This window comes from Syzygium oleosum, unplaced genomic scaffold (genome assembly GCF_021117445.2).
Source record: "Syzygium oleosum isolate NSW1041296 unplaced genomic scaffold, Sole_v2.1 Sole_v2.46, whole genome shotgun sequence".
NCBI classification, from domain to species: domain Eukaryota; kingdom Viridiplantae; phylum Streptophyta; class Magnoliopsida; order Myrtales; family Myrtaceae; genus Syzygium; species Syzygium oleosum.
Genome location: NW_026607530.1, coordinates 59,895 through 85,236, shown reverse-complemented (window position 1 = coordinate 85,236; position 25,342 = coordinate 59,895). Strand labels below are relative to the sequence as shown.

General features: G+C 40.8%; 2 protein-coding genes, 1 long non-coding RNA gene and 1 pseudogene across 7 annotated transcripts; all 4 read right to left on the bottom strand.

The window, feature by feature from the left end:
- The window catches only part of LOC115694141 (disease resistance protein RPV1-like), a 39,167-nt pseudogene extending 35,269 nt beyond the window's left edge, over positions 1-3,898 (bottom strand).
- A 6,880-nt stretch (positions 3,899-10,778) lies between these two features.
- On the bottom strand, positions 10,779-11,761 carry LOC130136560 (uncharacterized). The gene is made up of 2 exons (XR_008815406.1): positions 11,690-11,761; positions 10,779-11,588 (listed from the first exon to the last, which is right to left on the bottom strand). It is a non-coding gene; the product is annotated as an uncharacterized LOC130136560 (long non-coding RNA).
- A 5-nt stretch (positions 11,762-11,766) lies between these two features.
- Positions 11,767-16,448, bottom strand: LOC115664053 (disease resistance protein L6-like). The gene is made up of 5 exons (XM_056306592.1): positions 16,344-16,448; positions 15,288-15,826; positions 13,876-15,016; positions 13,366-13,725; positions 11,767-13,281 (listed from the first exon to the last, which is right to left on the bottom strand). The coding sequence occupies exons 1-5, from the start codon at positions 16,446-16,448 to the stop codon at positions 11,788-11,790; spliced, it is 3,639 nt and encodes a 1,212-aa protein (XP_056162567.1). The 3' UTR covers positions 11,767-11,787.
- Positions 16,449-18,255: 1,807 nt separating this feature from the next.
- On the bottom strand, positions 18,256-25,342 carry LOC115664052 (disease resistance protein RPV1-like). Of its 5 annotated transcripts, none has more exons than XR_008815413.1 (8): positions 24,581-25,342; positions 24,282-24,330; positions 23,503-24,038; positions 23,203-23,254; positions 21,653-22,705; positions 21,261-21,506; positions 18,677-20,846; positions 18,256-18,514 (listed from the first exon to the last, which is right to left on the bottom strand). XR_008815413.1 is itself a non-coding variant. In XM_056306672.1 (7 exons), exons 1-7 carry the CDS (start codon positions 25,303-25,305, stop codon positions 19,239-19,241), a joined length of 4,269 nt encoding a protein of 1,422 aa, XP_056162647.1. In that variant the 5' UTR covers positions 25,306-25,342; the 3' UTR covers positions 18,520-19,238. The 5 variants fall into 5 exon arrangements, 3 of the variants coding, with proteins under 3 accessions (XP_056162647.1, XP_056162648.1, XP_056162649.1); XR_008815412.1 differs by lacking the exon at positions 18,256-18,514 and adding an exon at positions 18,520-18,562; XM_056306672.1 differs by lacking the exon at positions 18,256-18,514 and having other exon boundaries at positions 18,520-20,846.

The following is a 25,342-nucleotide window of genomic DNA, read 5'->3' as shown; positions in this document are numbered from 1 at the left end:
AGAAACATTAATTCGTACACTGAACAAATCTTTAGAGGAAATAAAGTCTAGAGCTCTGTTTGTTTTGAAGAAAAACAATTTCTGAAAATATGTCTTCCATACAATCCTGGCATAGTTTAGGCAGATTTCTAATGGAAAATGTATTCATGGTCAAAGAAGATGCTTATCTAGATTCTAAAGAATGACTTACCCTTTCGACAACCAGAAAATCATTCCCCTTAACTCACTCAACCTAGGAATTCCAGCACCACCATTGTCCACACACCCTCTAATTATTGTTGGCAGGCAACCGATTATTTCCTTAAGTATTTCAAGAGTAACATTCAGTTCTGTACATGCCATATGCCGGAAAGTGTCATGTCTTAAATCAGTCTTCATAAAAAGCTTTCTAGTGAAAACTTATTCCTCAGGGAAACAGTTTCATGAAATAAACAAAGCTTAACCTACCTTGATTTTTCTCCAACCTCCCCAGTTTTCAGTGACTTTGCTCCATGAAAGATCAAGAATGACTAATTTCTCGACATGAAAATTAGTAGCTTCAAAATCTCTGGTGCATCCTTGCCATTGAAGCCACTTTAAATTTGGAAAAACATTGGCAAAATCGCCAACAACTTTTGCACAATCCAAGATAACAAACCTTGTGTTTGGCATGCTCTTAAAATCTCTTGCGTCAAAGTTGAGGTGGTCTGTCCCCTATAATGGAAAAAGTATTAAGTGGAGAAAAAATGAGAAAGAGCTAAATAAGTCAACATTAGAGAGAGGACAATTTCAAAAATACTCCAAGGCTCGAGAACAGGGTCAGGCAAGCATTCCGCCATAGAATTACACAAGTTACTGTACCTTCTCTGTTTTCCAGACCAATTGCAAATTGCATAACCTGCCTCGCATTCCTGGATCTAGATCATCCTCTTTTCGTATGATTTGACGGCCAAACTCCCTTAACAGCCTGTGCATCCCTAGTTCACGATTTTTTCCAATTTTTACCAGGGACATGACATGGAGCGCATCAACTCCATCGGAGGGGGGAAAATTGGGATTATGCCACATAAATGAAGCAATTCGACCATCCACATCAGCAGGGAGGCATGCAATATCAAGAAATATCTCCTTTTGCTCTTTGCTCAATTCTTCATAACTAACCATCAAAATCTTTTCAATATCCTGGCCAGATTGCAAAATTAGCTCCTCAAGTGCAGTCCATTCTTCTACTACTTTTCTACAAGAGTGAACCAATTACTTCGATATGTAATGGGATCCCATTCACAGAGTTGATTATACCTGTTGCGATTTCATCAAGATATAGAATTGAAAATTCTCTTAGCAGTGCATGCTTTCTCAAAAGCTCAAGAGCTTGATCATTATTCATCACGTTGATACCGTAAACATGAGCCAACCCTTGAGGTATGAATTCTGGAAGAACAGATTTGATACTAGTGGTGACAATTATCCTAGATCCATAACCAAACCAATCAAGCTTCTCTCCAACAATTTCGTGGAGATGCGACTGTACCTCCACATCATCAAGAACAATTAGGACTTTCATATTCCGCAATATTCCTTTAAAAAAGTCGATTCCTTTCGCAACTTGATCAACCTCGTATTCTCGGTTTAGGATATCAGACATCAATTTGCTTTGCAAACGCCGAACACCTCCAAGTTGTTTCGCTGTTGCCCCAATATCTGCAAGGAAACTACAACTGTCGAAACGAGAGGAAATTTGCTCATAAATGACCTTGGCAAGAGTCGTCTTGCCGACCCCACCCTCCCCCCAGATTCCAACTATTCGTACATCACTGACTTCTAAATCAAGTAAGTCCATCATGTCCTCCACTTGTTTGTCAATTCCCACTAGTTCTTTTTCTTTATCTTTCCTTAGAACCACCTACAAGAGCAAATAAATTGTAAACAAGAAAGCTGCTGCAGGAAACGAAAAAGTGTAACAATTGGATTTAGTTTTCCTTTTATATCTTGCTGCGCCTCAGAAACAACACAGAAAACCCACCAATCATATCCAAGTAAGTGATCCCACCTATGTTGATACAACACTTGGACTGTTCAACAAGTTAGGATATAGCATTAATTGGAAGGCAATCAACCTTCGGATGATTATACTCCATTTGCAATAATGTCCCAATCTCTCTAGCGATACAAAATTCATCAAAAACGATGGCTGATTACTTCCATAACTGGACCTCTAAGGTGAGGTTGTTTGCCATGCCATGCCATGCCCACTACTACATATAAGACTGGCATGTATAGTCTTACATCTCATACTTAAGGTGAACTCTAGCAAGGAAATATAATCAAGCACTCTGTTATCAACTACTGATAAGTAAGAAAGTGAGAGTCACATATGAGTTTATTCACATGCACACGGTTTACCTTCAGCTTGACCGTGATTGCTTCAACAAGTTTTCTGATGTCGTCAGCCGAGCTGCCACAGAAGTAATCCGTTTCAGTTAGAAAAGAAAGGGCACGAGTTTAACAGTTGGGCTGATACTATATGACAAAAGCAATAACCACTCCTATTGAACTGCGGAACAACAATTTGAAGTTTATTTCTACTTAAAGCGCAACATCAAAAAACGAAGTGATCAGTTGTTTCTATTTAGAGTTTAGCGTTGCTATACTAGAAAACGATTTATGAGTTGCAAACCCTCCTGTGATAAAGTCTCGGCCTTTTTACCTGCTATATCCCGTGATCCATCCAGGTAATGAACCAACCTGTTTAAGAGCATCTTCCCACGCGCTTGTCCCCTTGGACCCGTATATCTCCTCGTGTATAGATAGGGCGTCGCGGTACAGAGAGGTTTCAAGCCTAACATCACGAGGATCCACGTCGTAGAATATGGGGAATATCGTTTTCCCACCACCCGACTTGGCCTTGCTTTCCACCATTGCCGCGAGCTCCAGGAGACACCGCACACTGAAAGCGTAGTATCCGGAGAAGATGGGGATGCAGATCTTGGCCCCGTCGATCGCTCTCAGAATCTCCTCGCCAATTTCTTCACCGATTCGAAATACATCGTCGTCTCCGAAGACGCGGATCCCGGCATCAACGAATCTCCTGTACAGGGATTCGACGAAAAAATAGCGAGCGTAGAATCCACCGAAACTCAGGAACACATCGGGGCAGTCGGTATGCGAGGAGGAGAATGGCAAGCGGGAGTAGCGACCGTCGACTCCACCGAAACTCAGGTGCACATCGTGGCAGTCGGTATCCGAGGCGGCGGCGTCTCCGCCCATCGGTGGTGGTGCTGCTGCAGCATCAGCTGCTGAGTACTTCCCCTTCGCGTCGTCTCCGCCCATTGGTGGTGCTGCTGCAGCATCAGCTGCTGAGTACTTCCCCTTCGCGGCGTCTCCGCCCATCGGTGGTGCTGCTGCTGCATCATCTGCTGAGTCCTCCTCCGCCTTCTTCTTCATTGCAAGGATCAGAACGAGGAGGATGGCAAGCGCGCTCTGGGATTTGCCCTGATCCCCTCTCTTGTTTTTTTGGCAGAGTCCAAATCTTTCTTTTGAGATATTTCCCTTTTGTAATCGAATCCTCGATCTACAACATATAGCCAGTCAGTCTGTCTCATTTGTTCAAAAGTTGGTCCGTGGCCCCATGCGACATCCGACGTGGAAATAAGCTCTCAAAAAAATATCATAGAACAAAACTCATTGCTTCTATCAAAACAAAAAAAAAAAGGAGTGAATTTGGAGAAATAGAAAGGAATAGGCCAAGTGAAAGAGAGAGAGAAACGAGCACGTTGGTGGAACACCTGGAAGCTGTAGTCGCAGCCTCGGCAGTGCCACTGCCGGCGTCCGCAATCCCGGCCTGTCGCAATCGTCTCCGCCCGTCGCAAGCACGCACACACTCTTTATCTCTTTGCTGTGCTCGAATATAGCACTGCATGGATCATGTCGAATCTCTCTCTCTCTCTGAAACTAGGTAAATCGTTCTTGCTTACTCAGAACACTCACGGTGATATTCGACATACATCAAAATCCTCTTTTATCTCACAAAATCTGTGAATGTATAATAAATAGGAAACGGGGGACATTAGCATTAACACAAGATTTTACAAGTTTGGAAGAGCTTCTTTTTTGTTTTTTTAATGGTACTCTTAGCTTACATTGACTAAATGTAAAAATACAGGTTGGCAACATCTTTCAATAGTAAATCTCTTTCGTTGGTGACGCGTTCTAAAATAGAGTTTGTAGGAAAAACTTAATCCTTGGTTATGTCTTGAGTTGCCCCATAAAACACTCCATAAGTTCTTGATCCATAGCCACCTTTTAGGAAAAATGACACAAATTGTCCATAAACTTTAACCTAATGTACAATGTCATCCCTGAATTTTTAACTTTGTTCAATGCAGTCCCTAACTTTTGGTAAATGTTCGTTTGAATCCATATATTATACAAAAACATCTAATTTTATCCTTCCATTAATTCAATTTAACGGAATTTGCTCATTTGGTTTCCAATATAATCCATATATTATACAAAAACATCTAATTTTATCCTTCCATTAAATCAAGTTAACGGAATTTGCTCATTTGGTTTCTAATCCGACAAGTTCAAATGGTGGGCAAAAAAATAAAGTTGCACATGAATTATCAACATAAGATATTCAACTCCAATCAAGATATAATAATCCATGCCATCAAATTGAATATATTAAAAAGATTATTATATTCTAATTTAAGTTTATTATCTTACGTGAATAATCACGTGTGGCTTTTTTTTTTTTTTATAGTTCAAACATACCGGATTAAAAGCCAAATCAATAAATTCCGTGAACTTGAATTAATGGAAGGATAAAATTGGATGTTTTCATAAACTTTAGGGACTAGATTGAACATTTATAAAAAAAAAAAAAAATGGGATCGCATTGAACAAATTAAAAGTTAAAGGACGATATTGTACATTAAACTAAAGTTAAAGGACTACATTGAATAAATTAAAAGTTTAGGGATGAAATTGCACATTGGGCCGAAGTTAATTAATCATTTATGTCATTTTCCCCACTTTTTACACCGGATCTTCCTATTCGATTCAAGGGCCAAATTTGGCTATCTTCAATTGCATTCGAACTTAAAGGAATTGCCAAAATCTTGTGGGCAACGTGCTCAGGAAAATGCTCAGAGATAGCATCATAACTTTCTAGCTTCTCCAATGGACTCCATTTATGCCTTCTGCAGAGGACCACCAGTAGTTCGCAATCTTCTTTTCAATCATTCCATAGACAGATATTGGTATTTTGAAACAAAACACAGCTTAACATGGGATGGCACTCCTAAATATCCTCTTGCACCTTGTAAAAGCGGTACTCCGAGAGTTTCTGCAACATTTATCTGATGACTTTCTAGACAAGCCTTACTCAAGGGAACCCCGGATTTGTTTAGGTTAGTTGCTTGTGCAGACGCATGACGATATTGATTCAAAATGTTCAACAGTTCCTAACATTCTCCGATAGATCTCTCCAGGAAGAAGATCAGGTCTTCAGCAAACAATAAGTGGGACAAAACAGGGCATTCCGAGGTCAATCTTATTCCTTTGAGCCAACCTACAATTAAGATTGATAGGGATTCTGCAACTAGGATAAACAGACGAGTAGAGAATGGATCTTCTTGTCGTGAACCTCGCAACGTATGAAATACGGGAGTAGTTCTCCGTTGAACTTGTTGCCGAAAGAAACACCAGAACCAGTCATGCAATGTGTGATCCAGTAGAAACATACAGAGCAGAATCCTAGCTTCATCTAATAAGCCCTTACAAAGTCCGACTCCACCCGACCATAGGCCTCATGTCTAATTTGAGCACAGCAATAGATTTCATCTTCCTTCACCTTCTTCGTAAATGGTGCAACACTTCATGCACAACAAAAAATTGTTTTGAATTTCACGCCCCGGAACAAAGGCGCCTTACACCAGAGAAATCAATTGAGGCATTAATGTTTTTTAATCGGTCAGCTAATACTTCTGCTATCACTTTAAAAGCAAAATTGCAGAGGCTAATTTGGCGATATTGAGTTATACATTCCACGGTGGCACTATGAGAACTAATGTAATCTAGGGTTGGTTCAATCTGAGATATCAAACTGCCCATATGAAAATAACTCTTGTCTCCTGATTTCTTTGGTAGAACAATCCATTCATTCCGTCGGGTGCTTTTGTCGCTCCCATCCCAATTATCTGATCTCTTCCATCAACAGAGGTCTAATGAGTCCAGTGTTCATCTCAATTGATACCACCCGTGGGCATTGATCTATAATCGTGTCGAAATTTCTGTACTCCTATGTTGAGAGCAAATCGCTGAAGAACTTGGTTATTATTTCTTTTAGTCTTCCAGGCATAGCACACCAAGTCCCTTCAGTGACTTGTGATTGAGAAATCTTATTCCGTTGACGTCTTTAGATAGCTCAAGCATGGAAGAATTTGCTATAGTGATCACTCAATTTCAGCTATCAAATCCTAGACCTCAAATGCCAATACTGCTCCTCTTGACTCCGAAGCTAGTCGAATCTTGCTTAAATAGATTTCGGTCTCTCCCTATCAAGCTGGTCTGCTCTGTTGCTTACCAACTGAGTAAGCTATTATTGTAAGCTTACAACCTCCTTCCTAGCATTCTTGAACTTCTTCTTACTCCAAGATGTCAATGCCAAGGAGACTGTTAATTTATCACAGATGTCGTTGGAAGAATCGGTAGTATCACTCTATTTCTTTGTTATTTAACCTGGACACTCATCATGTTCCTGCCATAACTCTTCAAACTGAAACTCCTCTTCCCTCCCGGGTGGTTCAATAGAGCGAGTCAAGGTTAGAGGGCTATGATCCAAGCCACAACGGCTTGATCCATTCTCGAACATTCGCCAACCCATCCCTATTATTGGACAGTGTGAAGCAGCATACCTTATTCTCTAGGTCCATTACTGACAACTATACAAGAACTGTCTAAATATTTTGTCTAGACGAAAGTTCTGTGCTTGACTCCTCCCATCCTTCTCCCAATGATATAACACTTCTTTAAAACCTCCTACCATGGCCTAGGCTAGGTCTGAAGGTGCATTTAAATTCTTCATATGATGCCACAGATGCAAAAGATTTTGGCAATCCATAAGAGCATGAGGTAACGTTAATCTGAATGCAGTTCTTCTGTCATTTATGTCTACCTGCACATCTATATACTAATCATCAAAAGACTGGCTTAAGACTTATCAGGGTTTAGGACTAGGACTAGCCTTGTTATGAGCACTACCCGCTGCCAGGACTGGCACCTCCACATCCATATTTCCATTCCACAACGCGCATAGCCCTCCTGGTCCTGGTAATCCTCTCGAGTCACAAATGAACATGTGCTGGGACTGGTGTTCAACCCCCACTAATGAACGTTGCACCTCGAAAACCTCCGGTCCATGACATGTCGAGGTGCAAACCAAAGAGAGGGGAGAGAAAGACGAGATGGAGGGGTATTGGGGGACTAGAATTCGTCATCGTGTTTGTCTGAGATTCTTTGAAAAGTGCGAAATTTTTGGAAATGTCAAATTGAAAGAAGCGTTGTGATTTTGAATTTGAACCCTTTGAAGCTCGCAGCTATTTGTAGGATGTTCTTGGTTCTGTCTGATTTGCTTTCAAGGTACTTTCAACCCAAATCGAACTATTATAGATTTCGAAAAATCTCAACCCAAACCAAATCACAATTAAAACCAAACCGATAACTTCGGTTCATGTTCGATTTGGTTTGTTTCAAATAAATAACATCAGGCCAACACCCAAATAGATTAGTAATATGTTAACTAACCGGTATGCAATATCCCCATCCCTATGAAAATTACTTTAATGATCTCAACATTGAGAGAGCCAAAGAAAAATAAAGATGTTACTAGGGGTATAACCGAGTTGAGTCATATTGTCCAAGCTCGAGCTCAACTGGACTCATATATTTGATGACCGAAACTTGACCTGACTCGATTACAATCAATTTGCTCGAGCTCGAGCTCGAAAAAGCTTGAATAACATATGTTTATTGTGCACTTTTGATGATACCAATTTCTATTTTTAACTAGTAATTAACGTTTATAACAGAAACTCTATTAGCTCCTGCACCCGTCAAGTTGTGCTCGCGAGCTTGAGAATCGGCGAGCTTGAGTTCGATTCAACAAGATCTTCGAGCAGACAATCGACATAGAATGCCATGCATCTGGGTTCTCCTTCTTTCCCGGTTCATTAGCCGGTCCAACCGTTGAAATCTCCGTGTGCCCTTCCTTAAATTTCTTCACCCCTTCAACAGGACCAACACATCCAATAACTGTTAGTTTCTTAACCTTCATGTTAACAGCGCAATTCGATTAAGTTAAATGACAAAAAATTAGAAGAGTAAGTGAGTCTTCGTGCATAGGTCACTAGGTTTGCGCCTGCAGGACCTTTGTTTGGGCCAGACATGGTAGTACTAGACGCGATAATGCTTCCAACCCATAATAGCAAATCTTCAGCCCAAGAGACGAAGTCCAAAATGAAAACGTGTTACGTATTCACTTTCCAAAGAGATGAATCCAATCATCTATCCACGTTTGAAATATACGGGTAAAAGTACTAAAAAAGTCATAAACCTATTGTATTGATACCAATTCAGTCCTAAACCTTTCAATTGGGTCAATTTAATCCTAAACATTTTGGCATTTATGTCATTGAGTTCATCCAGCTCATTTTGACCGGAAATCGTTAACGTAGATGCTGACCGTCCTACGTGACACGGTGAGTATATTCAAGAGACTCACTCTTTAGGGTTTCATCCTTTATTATCGAACTAGCTTTGCACAATCTATTATATTTTTCAGAACTCCGAACGCATATTATCAACAGGAAGAAGATATCCAACTTCATTCAGGAGACTCACTCTGCAGGGTTTCATGAAGCAGTCTTCAGCTTAGAGGAGCGATCCTTCTTCACGTACTACCACAATAGAACAGTACATGATAAAGTAAGGTTACTCCTGCATAAGCTAGAGATTGGTACGGTCAGTACATTCATTGACGCAGCTAAATGCAAGTGCCGGAGATCTTCTCGATGAATCATTCGCAATCAAAGGAATCTACTGCTAGTAAGGCTTACTTATGTAGTTATTTCGACCAGGTGGAGCTTCCATGCACATATTCGTCACTCTGAGGATAGCCAAAAGCCAAACTATAGTCACTCAGAAAATTTGAAGGAGTTTCCGCAGCCAAAGGCTGTCATGACAGCCAGTGTTCTTGGCTGTTGCTTGAAGGGAACACGAAAATATTTAAGGCGTCTGTGTGACCAAAGAATACAATGATAGACACACGGTAATATTCAAGATGCTCCAATATTTCTCGTGACACAGTAAATATCCATACTTGAAATCCATATCAAACAACATCTTCCAAAGGATACGTGGAAGCACCCTGCATTTCCCCTCTCCTACAAGAAGAGTTCGAGGTTTTTCACTTTACATATAGTTATAGTCTGCATGTAGTGTCCCCGTCAGAGCAGAAGTTTAAGATAGAGGTGGCAAAATAGGTCTAGAACCCACATTACAACTCATATTCAATAATGTGGAACATAAATGGGTTGCCTTAAATTTTAAAAACATACTTAAATGAGTCATAAACGGTTTAACTAGGTCTTAAATATGTATTACATAGGTCATAAATGGGTTACCTAAAAACTTAACTGGATTTTATTTTTTTAAAATTTTCTGATTTTTATTTTTTAAAAAAATTTCTGAATTTTGTATAATTTTTTATTTTTATTTTTATTTTTATTTTTATTTTCTTTTTCTATCCTTTTTTTACTTTTCTTTCTTTTTTTTTCTTTCTTCCTTGGCCAATGGTAGGCCACGGCGACTGCCGGTGAAGCTCGAGCCCTCCGGCCTCGGGCAAGCGCGACCTCATCGGATCAGCGAGCTCATCCCTCACCTATGGCTAGTCACCAACAACCGGCCGAAGAAGAAGGAAAAAGAAAATAAAAAAATAAAAATTTTGATTTTTTTAAAAATAAAAATTATTAAAATGAGTTCACGGAGGAAAATCAAATCAAATTTTCCATACTAAATGGCGGAAAATATTTTCTAATTCATTTTCAAGTTTCAACCAGATACCGAAAAATATTGTGAAAGAAAATGACTTTAGAAATATCACATTTTCCTCGAAACAAACAAAGACTCAATTTTAAAAAAATTATAAAAATTGTCCACTAAATTTGTATTGCATGAAAGTGTTATAGTGATATAAATTTAAAAAAAAAATCATAAGTTAACAAGTTTTCCTAAATTAACAAGTTTTCCTAAATTTGATTAAATATGGAAGTATTTTAATAATATGGATGGAGTCAAGTTGGGTTGGGTATTGGTCAAAAAATTTACGTTACAAACAAATTGATCATAAACGGGCTAATAGGTCAATTTGGGTCGGATCATTTATGACCCGACCTGACCTGACCAACCCGTTTGGCAAGTGTAGCTTAAGATGATAAGAAAACCCCATGATGTATTCTAGTTCCAGTTACATCTTGGAGGCTTCCTCAGGAAAATCACCCACGAATCCCCATTCTCAATAGCGAAGAAAACAGAAAGAGAAAGAAAATGATCATCGTAGAACAGAAGCATGTGGGTTCTTCTCCTTATCACATATGGCCAAATGTAGTATAATAAGCTTTTATGGTGGAGAATCCTTTTTGAGAAGCACGAACGAATTATTTTGGCCTGTGGAAGTGCCAACATCGTATGACCGTCGCATAATAAGCCTTCAAATAAGAGAGCACGAGCACAGCGGATAATGCAGCAAAACAATGTTTGATGGAAAAATGCAGTGCCTGATGGAAGTTGCAGAATACGGACTCGGGATCGGTGTACTGATTAGAACATATATGAGACAATGATTACCCATTTGACACTCGTTGCAACACCGACACACGGGCAGGGGAAATGCGCTATTATTGCTACTTTAAAGTTACCGACATCGTCCCAGATTGAGAGTTAAACACTGCAACACTGCAGCTGCAACTCCCCTGTCAATCTTTCAAGCCTCGGCCCAAAAAAGGAAGGAGCAGTATGCGACTCCACGCATCCGCACTCGAGTCCCATCGGCTTATCTTCTCCACGTGCATCCCCCGGACTTCAAGGCCACAAATCTCCCATTCAAACAAAAGAGCCAGCCATCTCTCCTCCTCCACCAAGTAGTCTTTGCCCAATCATCATTCTGATATTGAGTATCCATCCCAGCCCACCCGGTATATTTCTAGTAAATCTGTCACAAACTTCTTCTGAATGACAAAAACGAGCGAACGATAAAGAAATTAAAATGCCAAGAATGTTTCATGATTTCATGCACAAAGCACTGGCAAATTGAATTATCTAATAACAATCTTTTTTTTGTTAGTTTTATGTTGGTTCTGTGATCCAGTTACCGTTTATGTGTTTTCACTAAAAGAATAAAAAAAATAAAAGAATTGAGAAATTAGAATCAAAAGCTAGTAGAAGATTTCAAAGCACAAACTTGCCTGTCCAAACCCACAAGGTCGGGCCTTCCAACAGAGAAGTTCCAAGCCCACACGAGGTGGAGAGGACACCGCACAGAAATTTGACTGCACGCAGCGTCTTAGCCGAAAGAGGAGAAGACCAACTGGTGCATCATGGAGTTGTACAGATGTTCAAGTCGAGGAAAGCAAAAAGTAGCAATATTTACCTTCCAGAAAAGCCTCCGACTTGTCATTGAAGATAGACCGAAGATCCGTTGTGCAGCAAGATCTTCACTCATTGAAGCATTCCCACAATATTCTGACCCTAGGTGCGAGCAACATAACTGCCGACTATTTGTTCTTCTGGGAAACCATACCCATCGATTTCGAATGTACGATTTGTTCGATCAGGTAATCCGGTCAATGAAGGGCAGTCGTCTAAAGTGAGCCTTCTAAAACGAGGCAAATTTTCCAGCCCATCAAGTGTTCGCACATAGCAGTGGGATATTTTCAGAAGTTCCAATCGCCTCAAATTATCAAGACTGACAGTCTCTTCCAGGAGACAGTTTTCGAGTTCTAATTCAGATAGACCTCTCACCGTAGAAAATTGTGAATATTGAATCACGCAGCGCTGGAGGCACAATACCGATAAGCTAGAGGGTAGCTCTCCGAGGTCACGCAAGTATGCGTAGTGCAAAACAAGTTTTCTAAGTTGAAGTTTACTAAAATGTTCAGGTAGGTTGGTAATCTTCGAGTGGCACAACTCCAAGATTTCTAGATTCGCTAGTCTTGTTATCCATCCAATTTGTGGTGGCTCAGAGGAAGAGGAAGAACTCTGCATTGGATCAGTAGGATCGAAGTTATCACTCAAGTACAGCTCTTTCAAGTTTCTCATGAAAGAAAGGTCTGGCACCGTCCACATTTTTTTGGATCCCCAGCGAAGAATGCTTAAACTTGATGGAAGTCTTTGCAAATCCCAAAGTTGGTCACATTCACTTAAATCTAGTTGTTGGAGATCAGAGAGCAATGGAAGGGTCCAGGGTAGGCCAGAGATCTGGGTAGATGATAATCTCAAGATTTTCAAAGAGGATAATCCTCTGATATCACAGAGAATCCACCCCTTCAGATTCCTGCATTGTGAAAGATCGATCTCTTCCAGCTTTTCTAGATTTTGAATGTCTTTGGGGAATTCTTCTAAGTGAGTATTCTCCATCTTCAGCACTTTCAAATTTTTCAAATGCTTGACAGACCTAGGTAAACTAGCGATCTTGGTGCTTGATAGATCCATGACTTCCAGTGCCTCAAGATTCCCAATGGAACCAGGAAGCTCAAGTAAATTCTGACAGTTTCCTAGAAGCAGGCTCCGAAGTTTCTTTAAGGAATTAATAGAATCTGGTAGTTGATCAATGGCGGCACCATCCAATCGAAGATGCACAAGAGATTCCAAGTGACCGATAGAGTCTGATATATGAGCCAAACTTTCACATTGGCAAGCGCTCAGAATCTTAAGTTTCTTCATGGAGGCTGGTTTGAAATCAATCTCCCTAATGGCAGTTCCATCAATCAGAAGTTCTTCCAAATCTTTCATACGACACAGTTCTTGCGGCAAGTCGCTGACGAATCTGCAGAACTTTAGATTTAAGTAGACTAAATTCTTTAGATTACCTATCAATGGACCAATTTGGGATAGTACGGAACAACGTTCCAGGACTAATCTCTGTAAGTCCAAACTCTGTAAGTCCATCAAAGCAGGGAAGTGTAAAAAAGCATTCAGGTTATGACAGCTGCTAAGGTTCAAAACTTTCAATTCCTTTGCCTTCTGCAAGAAAAGAGGACAGAAAAGGCTCAGTTGGTGCTAGCTATTCTAATAATCCCACGATACAGAGACATATATGCACTTTACCTTCAGGATTTGTTCCCATACTTGTGAATCTCCAGTGACCACACTGCGAGATAGATCCAGAATGACCAGTTTCTCCAGATGGAAATTAAGTAGTTTAGAGATCTGGCTGCACCCTTGCCAATCAAGCCACCTTAAATTTGAAAGAACATTATGAGAACTCCGTCCAACGGTGGCCTGGTCCAATCTCCGAAACCACAAGCGCCCTGGATAGCCAAATACATTCTGAGAACTTTCTCCAACAGTAGCCCGGTCCAATCTCAAGAACCTCAAGTGCCCTAGATTGCTAAATCTTTCACATCTAAAACATTCACTTTGTCCCTCATCAAATGTGAGACCAAGGGCTTCCACCTTACTAGGACTCTGCAAATCGAGGGAACGGAATAATTAGAAAGGGAAATGAAATATAGCCATTCACATTTCATTTTGGGAAAGAAAAATCAAGGAATGGAAGTATCTTCAAAGATTGTTGACTATGTCTAAGCTAAAAGATCTTATGCTTGAAAAGTATACCTGCCCTACATTAAGTGCGGAAAGTGCATCAACGTGATTCCATAACCTACTTCGGTTTCGAGGCTCGAGGGGATCTTGCATCCTAACAGTTTCCCTGCCAAACTCTCTTAGTTGATTATGCATCCATAATTCATTGTTTTCTCCTATTTTAACCAAACCCATGTCGCGGAGAAATTTGATTCCTCTTGGATCATATTTACATGCACGCCACATGTATGAGGGAATTCTCTCATCCGTCCCAATGAAAAAGCATGCTATATCGAGAAATATCTCTTTCGTCTCTTCATGCAAAGAGTCATAGCTTAACTCGATTGCTTTGTGGACTTTATCCTCTGGCTTCCTTCTTAAGCTATCTAATGTATCTTTCCATGTTTGTCTTTCCCCCCTATTCTTATGCAAGAATGAAGCTGTTACTTCAATTGCCAAAGGAATCCCTCCAATAGTGTCAACAATATCTCTGGACAGAGAATCATACTCATCCTCCTCGTTGTGAGTATACCCACTAAAAGCATGCATGCGGAAAAGCTGAAGAGCTTGGCGAGGCCCCACTTCTCCAACCTCATACTTATCAGCCACTCCATTTCCGTAACCATCAAGAACATCAATTCCTCTAACTGTTATAAGAATCCTGCTTCCTGGACCAAACCAACTTAGATCCCCAACTAAGTGCTTGATTTGGTCAAAATGATGCACATCATCAAGGAGAATGAGAACTTTCATTTCACTAAATGAACTTTTTATGACATTAGTCAATTGGTCAAGAGTTCCTTGCCTTCTACGTTCTTTCCTTCGCAGGTCTGAGATTAACTGTTCTTGTAGGCCCATGATGAGTCCATCGGATGCACCATTTTCTCGAATATTGGAAAGAAAACTACAACGTTGAAAGAGACGATGGATTTTATTGAAAACAACCTTTGCAACGGTTGTCTTGCCAATCCCTGGCATGCCGCATATCCCAAGAACACGTACATCTTTGTCATATACTCCGGTTGCCTGCTCATTGACATAGATGACACCAAGCTTTTTCATAACCTCCCGTACGTGAGGTTTCATTCCCACTAAACCGTCAGTCACATCTAAATCATTCTTCTTCAACCAGTCTAGAATATCTGAAACAACTTTCTCTATGAGTGCGCCATAACTGCCAAATGTGATGATGAAAATAAGGAATCATGATGAGATTACAAAATAATTAACAACATTCTTTGAAAATTACGAAGGAAATAATACAGTCAAACCGTACTAAATTGACCAACATGGATGATGCAGTGGGCAACAAGAAGGGCACGGAAAGTATACCTCATTATCAAGTCTAGCCCCATCCAGCTTATGGTTTCAAAAACATTGTGCTTGGCAAAATTCTCATAAACTTAAAGCTAATTACATTAAAAGGACAGTAAAAAGATGATTACCCATCGTTTGTATTCCGCAGATCATACCCCTTCATCTCAGTAATCTTTCGGAGAGCCTGCTTCCATTTGTCAATGACCTCGCGGTCAATTCCACAGCGCTCATGCTTACGGAAGGACTTCCTAACACGTCCACGTTGGCGTTTTAAATCAGCGGGGTCAATATCATAGAAAATGGGCACGATCAGTTGAGTGTCTGCTTCGTTGCATTCAACCATTTGTGCCAATTCCATGAGACAACTCTTACTGGATGCATAATCCTTGGAGATAATGGGTATTGATATCTTGGATTGCTTTATGGATTGAACCAATGCATCAGGGATATTATCTCCAGGATCAAGTTCATTATCGTCTCTAAAGACAATGATCCTTGCATTAATCAGGCTGGTGTAGAGGCAATCTGCAAATCCCTGGCGAGTATCGGGACCTCTAAAACTCAAAAACACTTCATAATTGGTTCTTGATGAGGTAGGGATGGGCGATGAATACGATGGCATATGCTGCGGCCGCGGTGGCCGCTGCCGCGATGAAGAGACCAACCCCTGTAAAATGAAAAAGGCGAACTTTATCCCAAGTTGCCACTTCGTTTTAGATAAATTTCGGCAGAGTAGCAAAAGCAAAAAGTGGAGGCATAAGGCCTCGATTATGATGTTCTCATCTGAGACAAATAAGGTTGCTTTATAAAGTAAAAACAAATTAACAAAACCAAAAACAAAAGGAAAGAAAAAGAGGTGACTCCATTCGATCTAGGCTCGTTGATGATGTTCTGAAAAGGATATGAGATGCAGCCGATATGAAGACCAAATCAAGATCAAGAAATGTTCCAGTAAATCCTTCATTGCAGTCCAAAGATATGTTCTAGATGTAATCATACACCAGCTAAATCAACAGTCCTAGCACAGACATGACCCAAAAAAAGAAAAAGAAACGCACAAACACGGGGAAGCGGAACTATCAACTAACCCGCCGTCTCCTCTTGCCAGTAAAACACAGGCAACGCGAACGAGTCAACACAAACGAGTTGGGGGCCATCAATATCACCTCCCTCTCTCAGCTCACTGACGCTGGCCTGCTTTGCAGGAACGTTTCCAGGTTATTAGCCGCGTCGATGGGAAGGAATTTCATGCCAGGAATAGAATATGCCGCAGGACAGAGAAAAGGCATTGTTTTCCTCGCTGTGACAGTGCAGTGACATAGTTGCAAGCATAGGTTGATACAACACCCGGGTGTCCCAACTTGCTCGTCTTCAGCCAGATTCCCTCCGGTTCCGAGGTGTTGTCGTTCACGCAAGGTTTGGTCGATAGGCAGGAGACTCGTACCGTACGTGCGTTCAAAGCCGACATTCTCGGATTGAGCAAAGAAGGTCTGGCAGATGAGGATTCTTCAGATCAATGGAGAGAGATCCCGGAGAGAAACAGAGCATAGTGGTTCTGGAATATGCAAGTATAGGGGGCGAACACTAACCATTATGTTCACCCGTTCTTTTTTATTTTCGGGATAGAAATCCATTTGACAACACAACTTCATTTTTTTTTTTGGGACAAATTTTTAGCCTAGAATTAGGTTTGGAGCAAAAATGAGAAATATATTTTTTTAACTTTTCTATTTCTGGAACAGAAATATAAATAACAACTCTCTTATTGCTCGCCTTTGCCGTCTGCCAAACATCCGCCACCTCCGAGAAATAGAAATTTAAGAATAACCTATCAAACGAAATTCTATTCTGGGAACAGAAATTTTGTGTCGTCCAGAGAATAAAAACAGAAATATCTGGCCATAAATAGAGCCTGGGAATAAAATGATTTTCATTCGCGCCTAAGTTATGCTCATTACAGTGTGGCCATCCACATCGTGCTCAACAGAAAAAAAAAAAAAAAAAGGGGTTGGTTTCTAAGGGTATTTTCGTCTGGTCACCATCAAATGCTGTGTCTATTTAGACATTCAAGCTGTGGGAATAGTGCCGGCCATGTTCCATTTGATTTCGGATTGATTTGAATTTTGATTGTTTCAAATTTCTAAAGATATAAGCAAATGGACTTAAGTGTGCTTACCAAGTCACATTTATTCATTTGAAAGTTGTCGAACCAATGACTTGGCTAATGAGTTATCCACTTGTCGTTTATTTTTTTTGACTTGTCCATGGTTCTTGTTCTCCCTTATTCCCACGACCTTCCTCCACGACCTTCCTCCATAGTAATGAAAATGCAACAATTTTCTTTCTCAAGTTTCATTTCCATTCAGTCTCATTCTAATTTACCAAACATTGGCAAGAAAGAGAATTATGATCCTAATTTTACTCAGCTGGTTTTACTCCCGATAATGAAAAAAGCCCTTTAATGATATGAAACTCTCCGCATCAGTATGGATTTTGAAATGGTAAACAAACTGATTTGTATAGTTTTACTATAATTTGAAAGCTTGGGAGGAACTTCAAGGACCAAATCTTTCATTAAATTAGCCATATTTTATGGTCCCTCCCTCCAGTTCCACCATGTGCTCCTAGGCTGCTACATAATGCTGAAGCATCTTCCCTAATAACAGGCGAGAATCTGCTGATGCTGACATGTTTATTCTTGTCCCCCCAGCACAAACCAATGAGATCTTCCAGTCACCAACTTCCATTCAGATTTCATCTGTTCTGAATTCCCTGTAGCCGCAAGCCAAACTTAACCCGGCAAGCTCTTTCTTTCGTAGAACACCTTTCCCTCACATGCTCAACGCACACTTCCCGCTCTGACCCTGGATACTAGAATTCCGTGCTCTCCATCCACATTTACTCACGAAGTTGAATTACAAAAGATTCTGCTAAAAAAGCTGAACAAAGGTTACCTAAAACAACCTATTTGTGATCTTAAACCAAGATGAAGTAAGATGCCAAAATCAATGACCACTTACAATCATTACTAGATCCTTTCTAAACAGCTCGCCCTCTCTGCCATCTGTGTTTTGAGATAAATGTCCCTGTTGGTAGTTATTGTGACGATGGCTTCATTTGAGTAGAGGGACATTTATGTCGCCTGGGGTGTTTCATACACATTACATCAGCAAGAAAACAACTGAAATGTTTTCGATTCAAATGTGAGTTCCAGGACAACGGAACTGATGTTTTCGAGTTCTCCAGCTGTAGTAAACTCATGCCCTCTGGGCTAGTTTAAAGACTAAAATCTTCTGTATAGTGTAGGCTCTCGGATTAATCTGAACCCAAGAAACAACATTCCATGAAGAAGAGTCTGTATGAAACATACAAGGCTCATAAGTCTTTCTCCGGGTATTATTACCTAGCTTGAGCAAAAGAGGTGCACTTCTTACAGTCAAATGAATTGTAAATTTGCGTACTATAGACACCTATTAATGATGATAAATCGCAAGAGAAAATTGCTTGGTATTATTACCTCGACCGAGCATGTCTTGCACTAAATGAAGTATTTGTATCTACACCTTTCACATGACATGCCAGACAACCGGCTCTATGGGGGGTTCGTGCACATGTGAGTGCTACCAACTGTGCCCCTAAATTGTGCTTATGTATACCGTAAAAGAATTGGAGATGCCTTTGACACAAGAAAATTCCTTGCAGTGCCTCCAGATTTTCAAGATCTCTTTGGATTTAAATCATTCCGAATTTACAGGAAATGACTTAAGTCACCAGTTGAATGAGAGAGACTGGATAGAAAGATGGATTGGTGAGAGAGGAAGGAATATGAAGGATCCGATAACCTTTGAGGTCGTGCAAGGGTGCTTGTTTATGGCACTTGGTTCCACTTTTGATAGATGGAGGACTCGAAAAACTTTTGGTGCCAAAATTCAAAGTGCAGCTCCAGCAATTTTTGCGCCAGTTTTCCAACTCAATTTCGTGGTGGACTTCAATGATGCTGCCCTCCACAGCTGAATGGTTTTGATTGTGTCTGAAGAGCCATGTAAATAACTGAATGTCCACTCCAGGAGCACAGGACATCAACTGTTCATTGAACATTTCAGCACGCGAGCTTTTGATGCATCCTGTACTTGCTGTGTGCTTTCTGCCTCGCATTCATTAACATGCAGCACTTCCAAGGAGGTTAACTCCTTAAGGCCTTTAAAATCATGGATCATCCTGCATCTTTGGACTACTAGGACATTCAACATCTTCAAGTTTGATATATCGGGTAATCCACCAAGTGAATGACAGTCTGACAAAATCAAACTTCGTAACTCTCCTAATTGGCCAAGCCCATTGAGATTGCGCATTTCACAGTGCGTTATATTCAAGATTTCAAGAGCAGTTAGTCCTTGAAGCCCCTTAATCTCTTCTACCGCAGATTGGACGAGATTTAGTTCTGCAAGTTTGCTCAGATGGTGAACTGCTGGCAATTGTCTCAAAGACAAACAACGTCGAATAGATAAAACGGACAATGATGAGGGAAGTTCTGGCACATTTTCAAGATTCACACCAGATAGAACTAGCTTCTTAAGATGTGTACATGAGAGGGAACCATGCCCAAGTTGCAGTTCACCGACTTGAGAATGAGACAACTCTAACATCTTCAGTTTTGGAAGTACTATGGGCACAACTAAGAGATCACTCGATCTGGATTTTGGCTCCATCCATGTTGAGGGACATATGAGCTCCTTAGGATCTTTATCACCCAGACATATTTCCTCCAACTTCACTAAATCCTTAAGATCTGGCAAGGCCTCCATCCTTTCAGAACTCACACGCAGACAAGTTAAACCGGAGGGAAGCTCTGGCAGCGCTTGAATCTTGTTGCACCGAAGTAAATCAAGAGTCTGAAGACAAGAAAGACTTCCAATTTCCGAAGGAATGCCCGAAATACTTGAATGTCCCAATCTCAGTATCCTCAGATGACCTAGACTCTTAATTGCGGTTGGAATGGTTCCCTTCAAACTCCTACAATGGGAAGCATGTAACTCTTCAAGGTTGACCAAATTTCCAATTTCTCTGGGCAATTCTCTAATGAAGCAAGAATCCATTTTTAACACTTTTAAACGCCCCAAGCAAGTAATTGAATTGGGCAATTCAGATATGCCTGTCCCTGTTATATCCAACTCCTCTAATGAGTTTCCCAAATTGCGAATTGAATCCGGAAGTCTTCCTATCCAACGACAATCCTTTAGAGACAGGATCCGAAGTTTCCCCAGCTTTTCAACTGAGGCAGGGATTCGAGTAATTTTTGCATTTTCCAGTGAGAGTTCTGAAAGAGCTGTCGAGCCACGAACTGAATCAGGCAGGTGACTTAATTGGAGACAGTTGGAGGCACTAAAAATCTCAAGTTTCTCCATGTAACCCATTGACACAGGAATTTCTTGTACCGAAGTCCCATCAATAAGGAGCTCCTTTAGAGCTTTCATGTGACCCAGTTCAATTGGCAACATATTGAGTTCGTCGCAGAACCTCAAATTTAAGGTAGTTAAGCATTTTAGATGACGGATGGAAGGATCTAACTTCATTAGTCGAGAACATCGTTCAAGAATCAATATCTCCAAGTCTGGGAAAGAGGACAAGTCAGGGCTTATCAATAGGTCAACACAACCAGTAAGATTCAAGACTTTCAACTGTGGCATCTGCAAAAATAGCACAGAAACATCATTTCTTACACTGAACAAATCATTAGAGGATATAAATTCTAAGGCGTTGTTTGTTATGAATAAAAACAGATTTTCAATGTTTTCCAATCTTACAATCCTGGCATAGTTTAAGAAGGTTTCCGATGGAAAATGTTTTCATAATCAAAGAAGATGCTTATTTAGATTATGAAGAATGACTTACCCTTTCGACAACCAGAAAATCATTCACCCTCTAAATGTTGTTGGCAGGCAACCAATTATTTCCTTAAGTATTTCAAGAGTAACATTCAGTTCTATACATGCCATATGCCGGGAAGTGTCATGTCTTAAATCAGTCTACATAAAAAGTTTTCTGGTGAAAACTTACTCATCAAGGAAACAGTTTAATGAAGTAAACAAAGCTTAATCTACCTTGATTTTTCTCCAACCTCCCCACTCTTCAGTGACTTTGCTCCATGAAAGGTCAAGAATGACTAATTTCTCGACATGAAAATTAGTAGCTTCAAAATCTCTGGTGCATCCTTGCCATTGGAGCCACTTTAAATTTGGGAAAACATTGGCAAAATCACCAACAACTTTTGCACAATCCAAGATAAGAAACCTTATGTTTGGCATGGTCTTAAAATCTCTCGCATCAAAGTTGAGGTGGTCTGTCCCCTATAATGGAAATAGTATTAAGTGGAGTAAAAACGAGACTGCTAAATAAGTCAACGTTAAAGAGAGAGGACAATTTCTCAACACTCCAAGGCTCAAGAACAGGGCAAGGCACGCAATCCGCTATAGAATTACACAAGATACTGTACCTCCATCTTCTCTGTCTTCCAGGCCAATTCCAAATTGCATAACCTGCCTTGCTTTCCTGGATCTAGATGATCCTCTTTTCGTATGATTTGTTGGCCAAACTCCCTTAACAGCCTGGGCATCCCTAGTTCATTATCTTTTCCAATTTTTACCAGGGACATGGCATGGAGTGCATCAACTCCATCGGAGGGGGGGAAATTGGGATTATGCCACATGAATGAAGCAAGTCGACCATCCACATCAGCAGGGAGGCATGCAATATCAAGAAATATCTCTCTTTGCTCTTTGCTCAATTCTTCATAACTAACCATCAAAATCTTTTCAATATCCTGGCCAGATTGCAAAATTAGCTCCTCAAGTGCGGTCCATTCTTCTACTACTTTTCTGGACAAGAGTGAACCAATTACTTCGATAAGTAATGGGATCCCATTCACAGAGTTGATTATACCTGTTGCAATTTCATCAAAATCTGGAATTGGAAGATTTCTTCGCAGTGCATGCTTTCTGAAAAGTTCAAGAGCTTGATCATTATTCATCACGTTGATACCATAAACATGAGCCAACCCTCGAGATATGAACTCTGGAATAACAGATTTGATACTAGTGGTGACAATTATCCTAGATCCATAACCAAACCAATCAAGCTTCTCTCCAACAATTTCGTGGAGATGCGACCGTACCTCCACATCATCAAGAATAATTAGGACTTTCATGTTCCGCAATATTCCTTTAAAGAAATCGACTCCTTTTGCAACTTGATCAACCTCGTATTCTCGGTTTAGGATATCAGACATCAACTTGCTTTGCAAAAGCCGAACACCTCCAAGTTGTTTCGCCGTTGCCCCAATATCTGCAAGGAAACTACAACTGTCGAACTGAGAGGAAATTTGCTCGTAAATGACCTTGGCAAGAGTCGTCTTGCCGACCCCACCCTTCCCCAAGATTCCAATTATTCGTACATCACTGACTTCTAAATCAAGTAAGTCCATCATGTCCTCCACTTGTTTGCCGATAGGTACCCCTGGTTCTATTGCTTCGTCTTTCTTTCGAACCTCCTACAAGAGCAAATAAATTGTAAAGAAGAAAGCAGCAGCGGGAAATGAAAAAGTGTAACAATTGGATTTAATTTTCCTTTCATTTCTTGCTGCACTTCAGAAACAACACAGAAAACCCACCGGTCATATACTAGTAAATGATCCCACCTATGTTGATACGACACTTCAGCCGTTCAACAAGTTAGGATATAGCATTAAATGGAATGTAATCAACCTTTGGATAATTATACTCCGTTGGCAATTTTATCCCAGTCTCTCTAGAGATACAAAAATCATCAAAAATCATGACTGTTTACTTCCATAACTGGACCTCTAAGGTAAGGTTGTTTGCCATGCCATGGATACTCCTATATATAGGACTGGTGTGAATATTCTTACATCTCATACTTAAGGTGAACACTCTACCAAGGAAATATACTCGAGCAGTTTCCGTGATAAACTGCTGACAATTATAAATGAGAGCTACATATGAGTTTATTCACATGCACACGGTTTACCTTCAGCTTGACCACGATTTCTCCAACGACTTGTCTGATAACATGAGACGGCCTGCAACAGAAGTGAACTGTTTCAATCAGAAAAGAAAGGCCGCGGGTTTAACATTTGGGTTGATCCTATAGGACAAAGCAATAACCACCCCTATTGAACTGTGGATCAACTATTTGAAGTTTATTTCTACTTGAAGCGCAACATCAAAAACAAAGTAATCAGTTTGTTCAATTGGAGTTTAGCATTGACATGCTAGAAAAAAACTTATGAGTTGCAAACCCTCCTGTAATAAAATCTGGGCCTTTTACCTGCTAGATCCCATTTCCCATCCATGTAATGAAGCAACCACCGCAAGAGCATCTTCCCATGCGCTTACTTTCTCGGACCCATGCCTCTTCTTGTGCTCCTCTAGGGCATTGCGGTACAGAGTGGTTTTAAGCCCAACATCACGAGGTTCCACATCGTAGAATATGAGGATGATCATTTTCCCATCGTCCGACTTCTCATTGTTCTCTACGATTGCCTCAAGCTCCCAGAGACACCATGCACTGTAAGCGTAGCTTCTGGAGAATATGGGAATGTAGATCTTGGCTATGTTGATTGCTCTTAGCAGCTCCTGGCCAATCTCTCCACCAGGCGGAAGTTCTTCGTTGTCTTTGAAGAAGCAGATTCCGGCATCAGCCAAGCTATGGCAAAGGAAGTCGACAAATACAGAGCGTGTGTCGGCTCCTCTGAAACTCAAATACACATCGGCGTAGTGGGTACCAAAGGCGACGTCTCCACCCTTTGCTGCTGCATCTGCTGAGTCCTTCCCCTTCTTCATTGCGATATTATCCCAATCTCTCTAGAGATACAAAAACCATGAAAAAAATCGTGACTAATTCCTTCCGTATCCGGACCTCTAAGGTAAATTTGTTTCACATGCCATGAATCTCCTATATAAAAGACTAGTGTGTATAGTCTTACATCTCTCATACTTAAGGTGAACACTCTGCCAAGGAAACATATTCAAGCAAAGCCCATCATCAACTACCGGTAGTTAGAAATGAGAGCTACGTAAGAGTTTGTTCACATGTACACGGTTTACCTTCAGCTTGACCACGAATCCTCTGACTTCTCTGACAATGTGAGACGGGCTGCCACAGAAGTAAGCCGTTTCAGTTAGAAAAGAAAGGCCGCGAGCATGACATTCGGGTTGATGCTCTATGAAAAAGCAATAACCACTCCTATTGAGCTGCGGAACAACTATTTGAAGTTTATTTCTACCTCAAACGCAACATCAAAAACGAAGTAATCAGTTTGTTCTATTTGGAGTTTAACTTTGCTATTCGAGAAAACGATTTATGAGTTGCAAACCCTCCTGTAATAAAAGTCCGGGCCTTTTACCTTCTTGATCCTGTGACCCATCCACGAAACGAAGCGATCTCCGCAAGAGCATATTCCCACGCTTCTACTCTGTCGGACCCTAAGCTCTTCTTGTGCTCTGATAGGGCATCGCGGTACAGAGGGGTTTCAAGCCTAACATCACGAGGTTCCACGTCGTAGAATATGGGGATGATCGTTTTCCCACCACCCGATTTGACCTTGCTTTCCACCATTGCCGCGAGCTCCAGGAGACACGACTCGCTGGAAGCGTAGTTTCTGGAGAAGATGGGGATGAAGATCTTGGCCCTGTCAATTGCTCTCAGAAGCTGCCTGCCTATTTCATCACCGGGTTGAAGTTCTTCTATGTCTAGGAAGACGCGGATTCCAGCATCAACCAAGCTCCGGTACAGGAAGTCGACGAATTCGTAGCGAGTGTCGGATCCTTTGAAATTCAGGTACACATCGTAGTAGTCGCTGCTGCCCGAGGCGACATCTCCGCCCATCGCTGCTGCATCTGCCGAGTCCTTCGCCTTCTCCATTGCAGGATCCGAACGAGAAGAACAAGCAACCGCTCTGGTTTGCCTGATCGCCTCGTGTTTGGCGACTCCCAAGGAGATTATCTCGAGGATTCCCGAAACTTGGCACGTCAAATCATCTTTGAAATGCTTTCTTTCTACATTGGATCCCTGATCTTTGTTTTGCTCAATTGTACACATCCTACGTGGGAATAAAATCTTCAGAAACATCGAAGAAGAAGGAGAAAGAAAAAAGAAAAGGGAGCCC

Bases quoted from the DNA above. Each gene is read 5' to 3' on its own strand.
- LOC115664053 (XM_056306592.1), bottom strand. From the start codon at position 16,448: ATGCCTTTTCTCTGTCCTGCGGCATATTCTATTCCTGGCATGAAATTC. The intron at 15,017-15,287 runs GTAATCATCTTT...CACATTTGGCAG, and splicing joins CTGCGGAATACAAACGATGG to TTATGGCGCACTCATAGAGA. The intron at 13,726-13,875 runs GTATACTTTTCA...CTCGATTTGCAG, and splicing joins CCGCACTTAATGTAGGGCAG to AGTCCTAGTAAGGTGGAAGC.
- LOC115664052 (XM_056306672.1), bottom strand. From the start codon at position 25,305: ATGTTTCTGAAGATTTTATTCCCACGTAGGATGTGTACAATTGAGCAA. The intron at 24,039-24,281 runs GTAAACCGTGTA...TTGTATCTCTAG, and splicing joins GATTCGTGGTCAAGCTGAAG to AGAGATTGGGATAATATCGC. The intron at 21,507-21,652 runs GTACAGTATCTT...TTTCCATTATAG, and splicing joins GGAAGACAGAGAAGATGGAG to GGGACAGACCACCTCAACTT.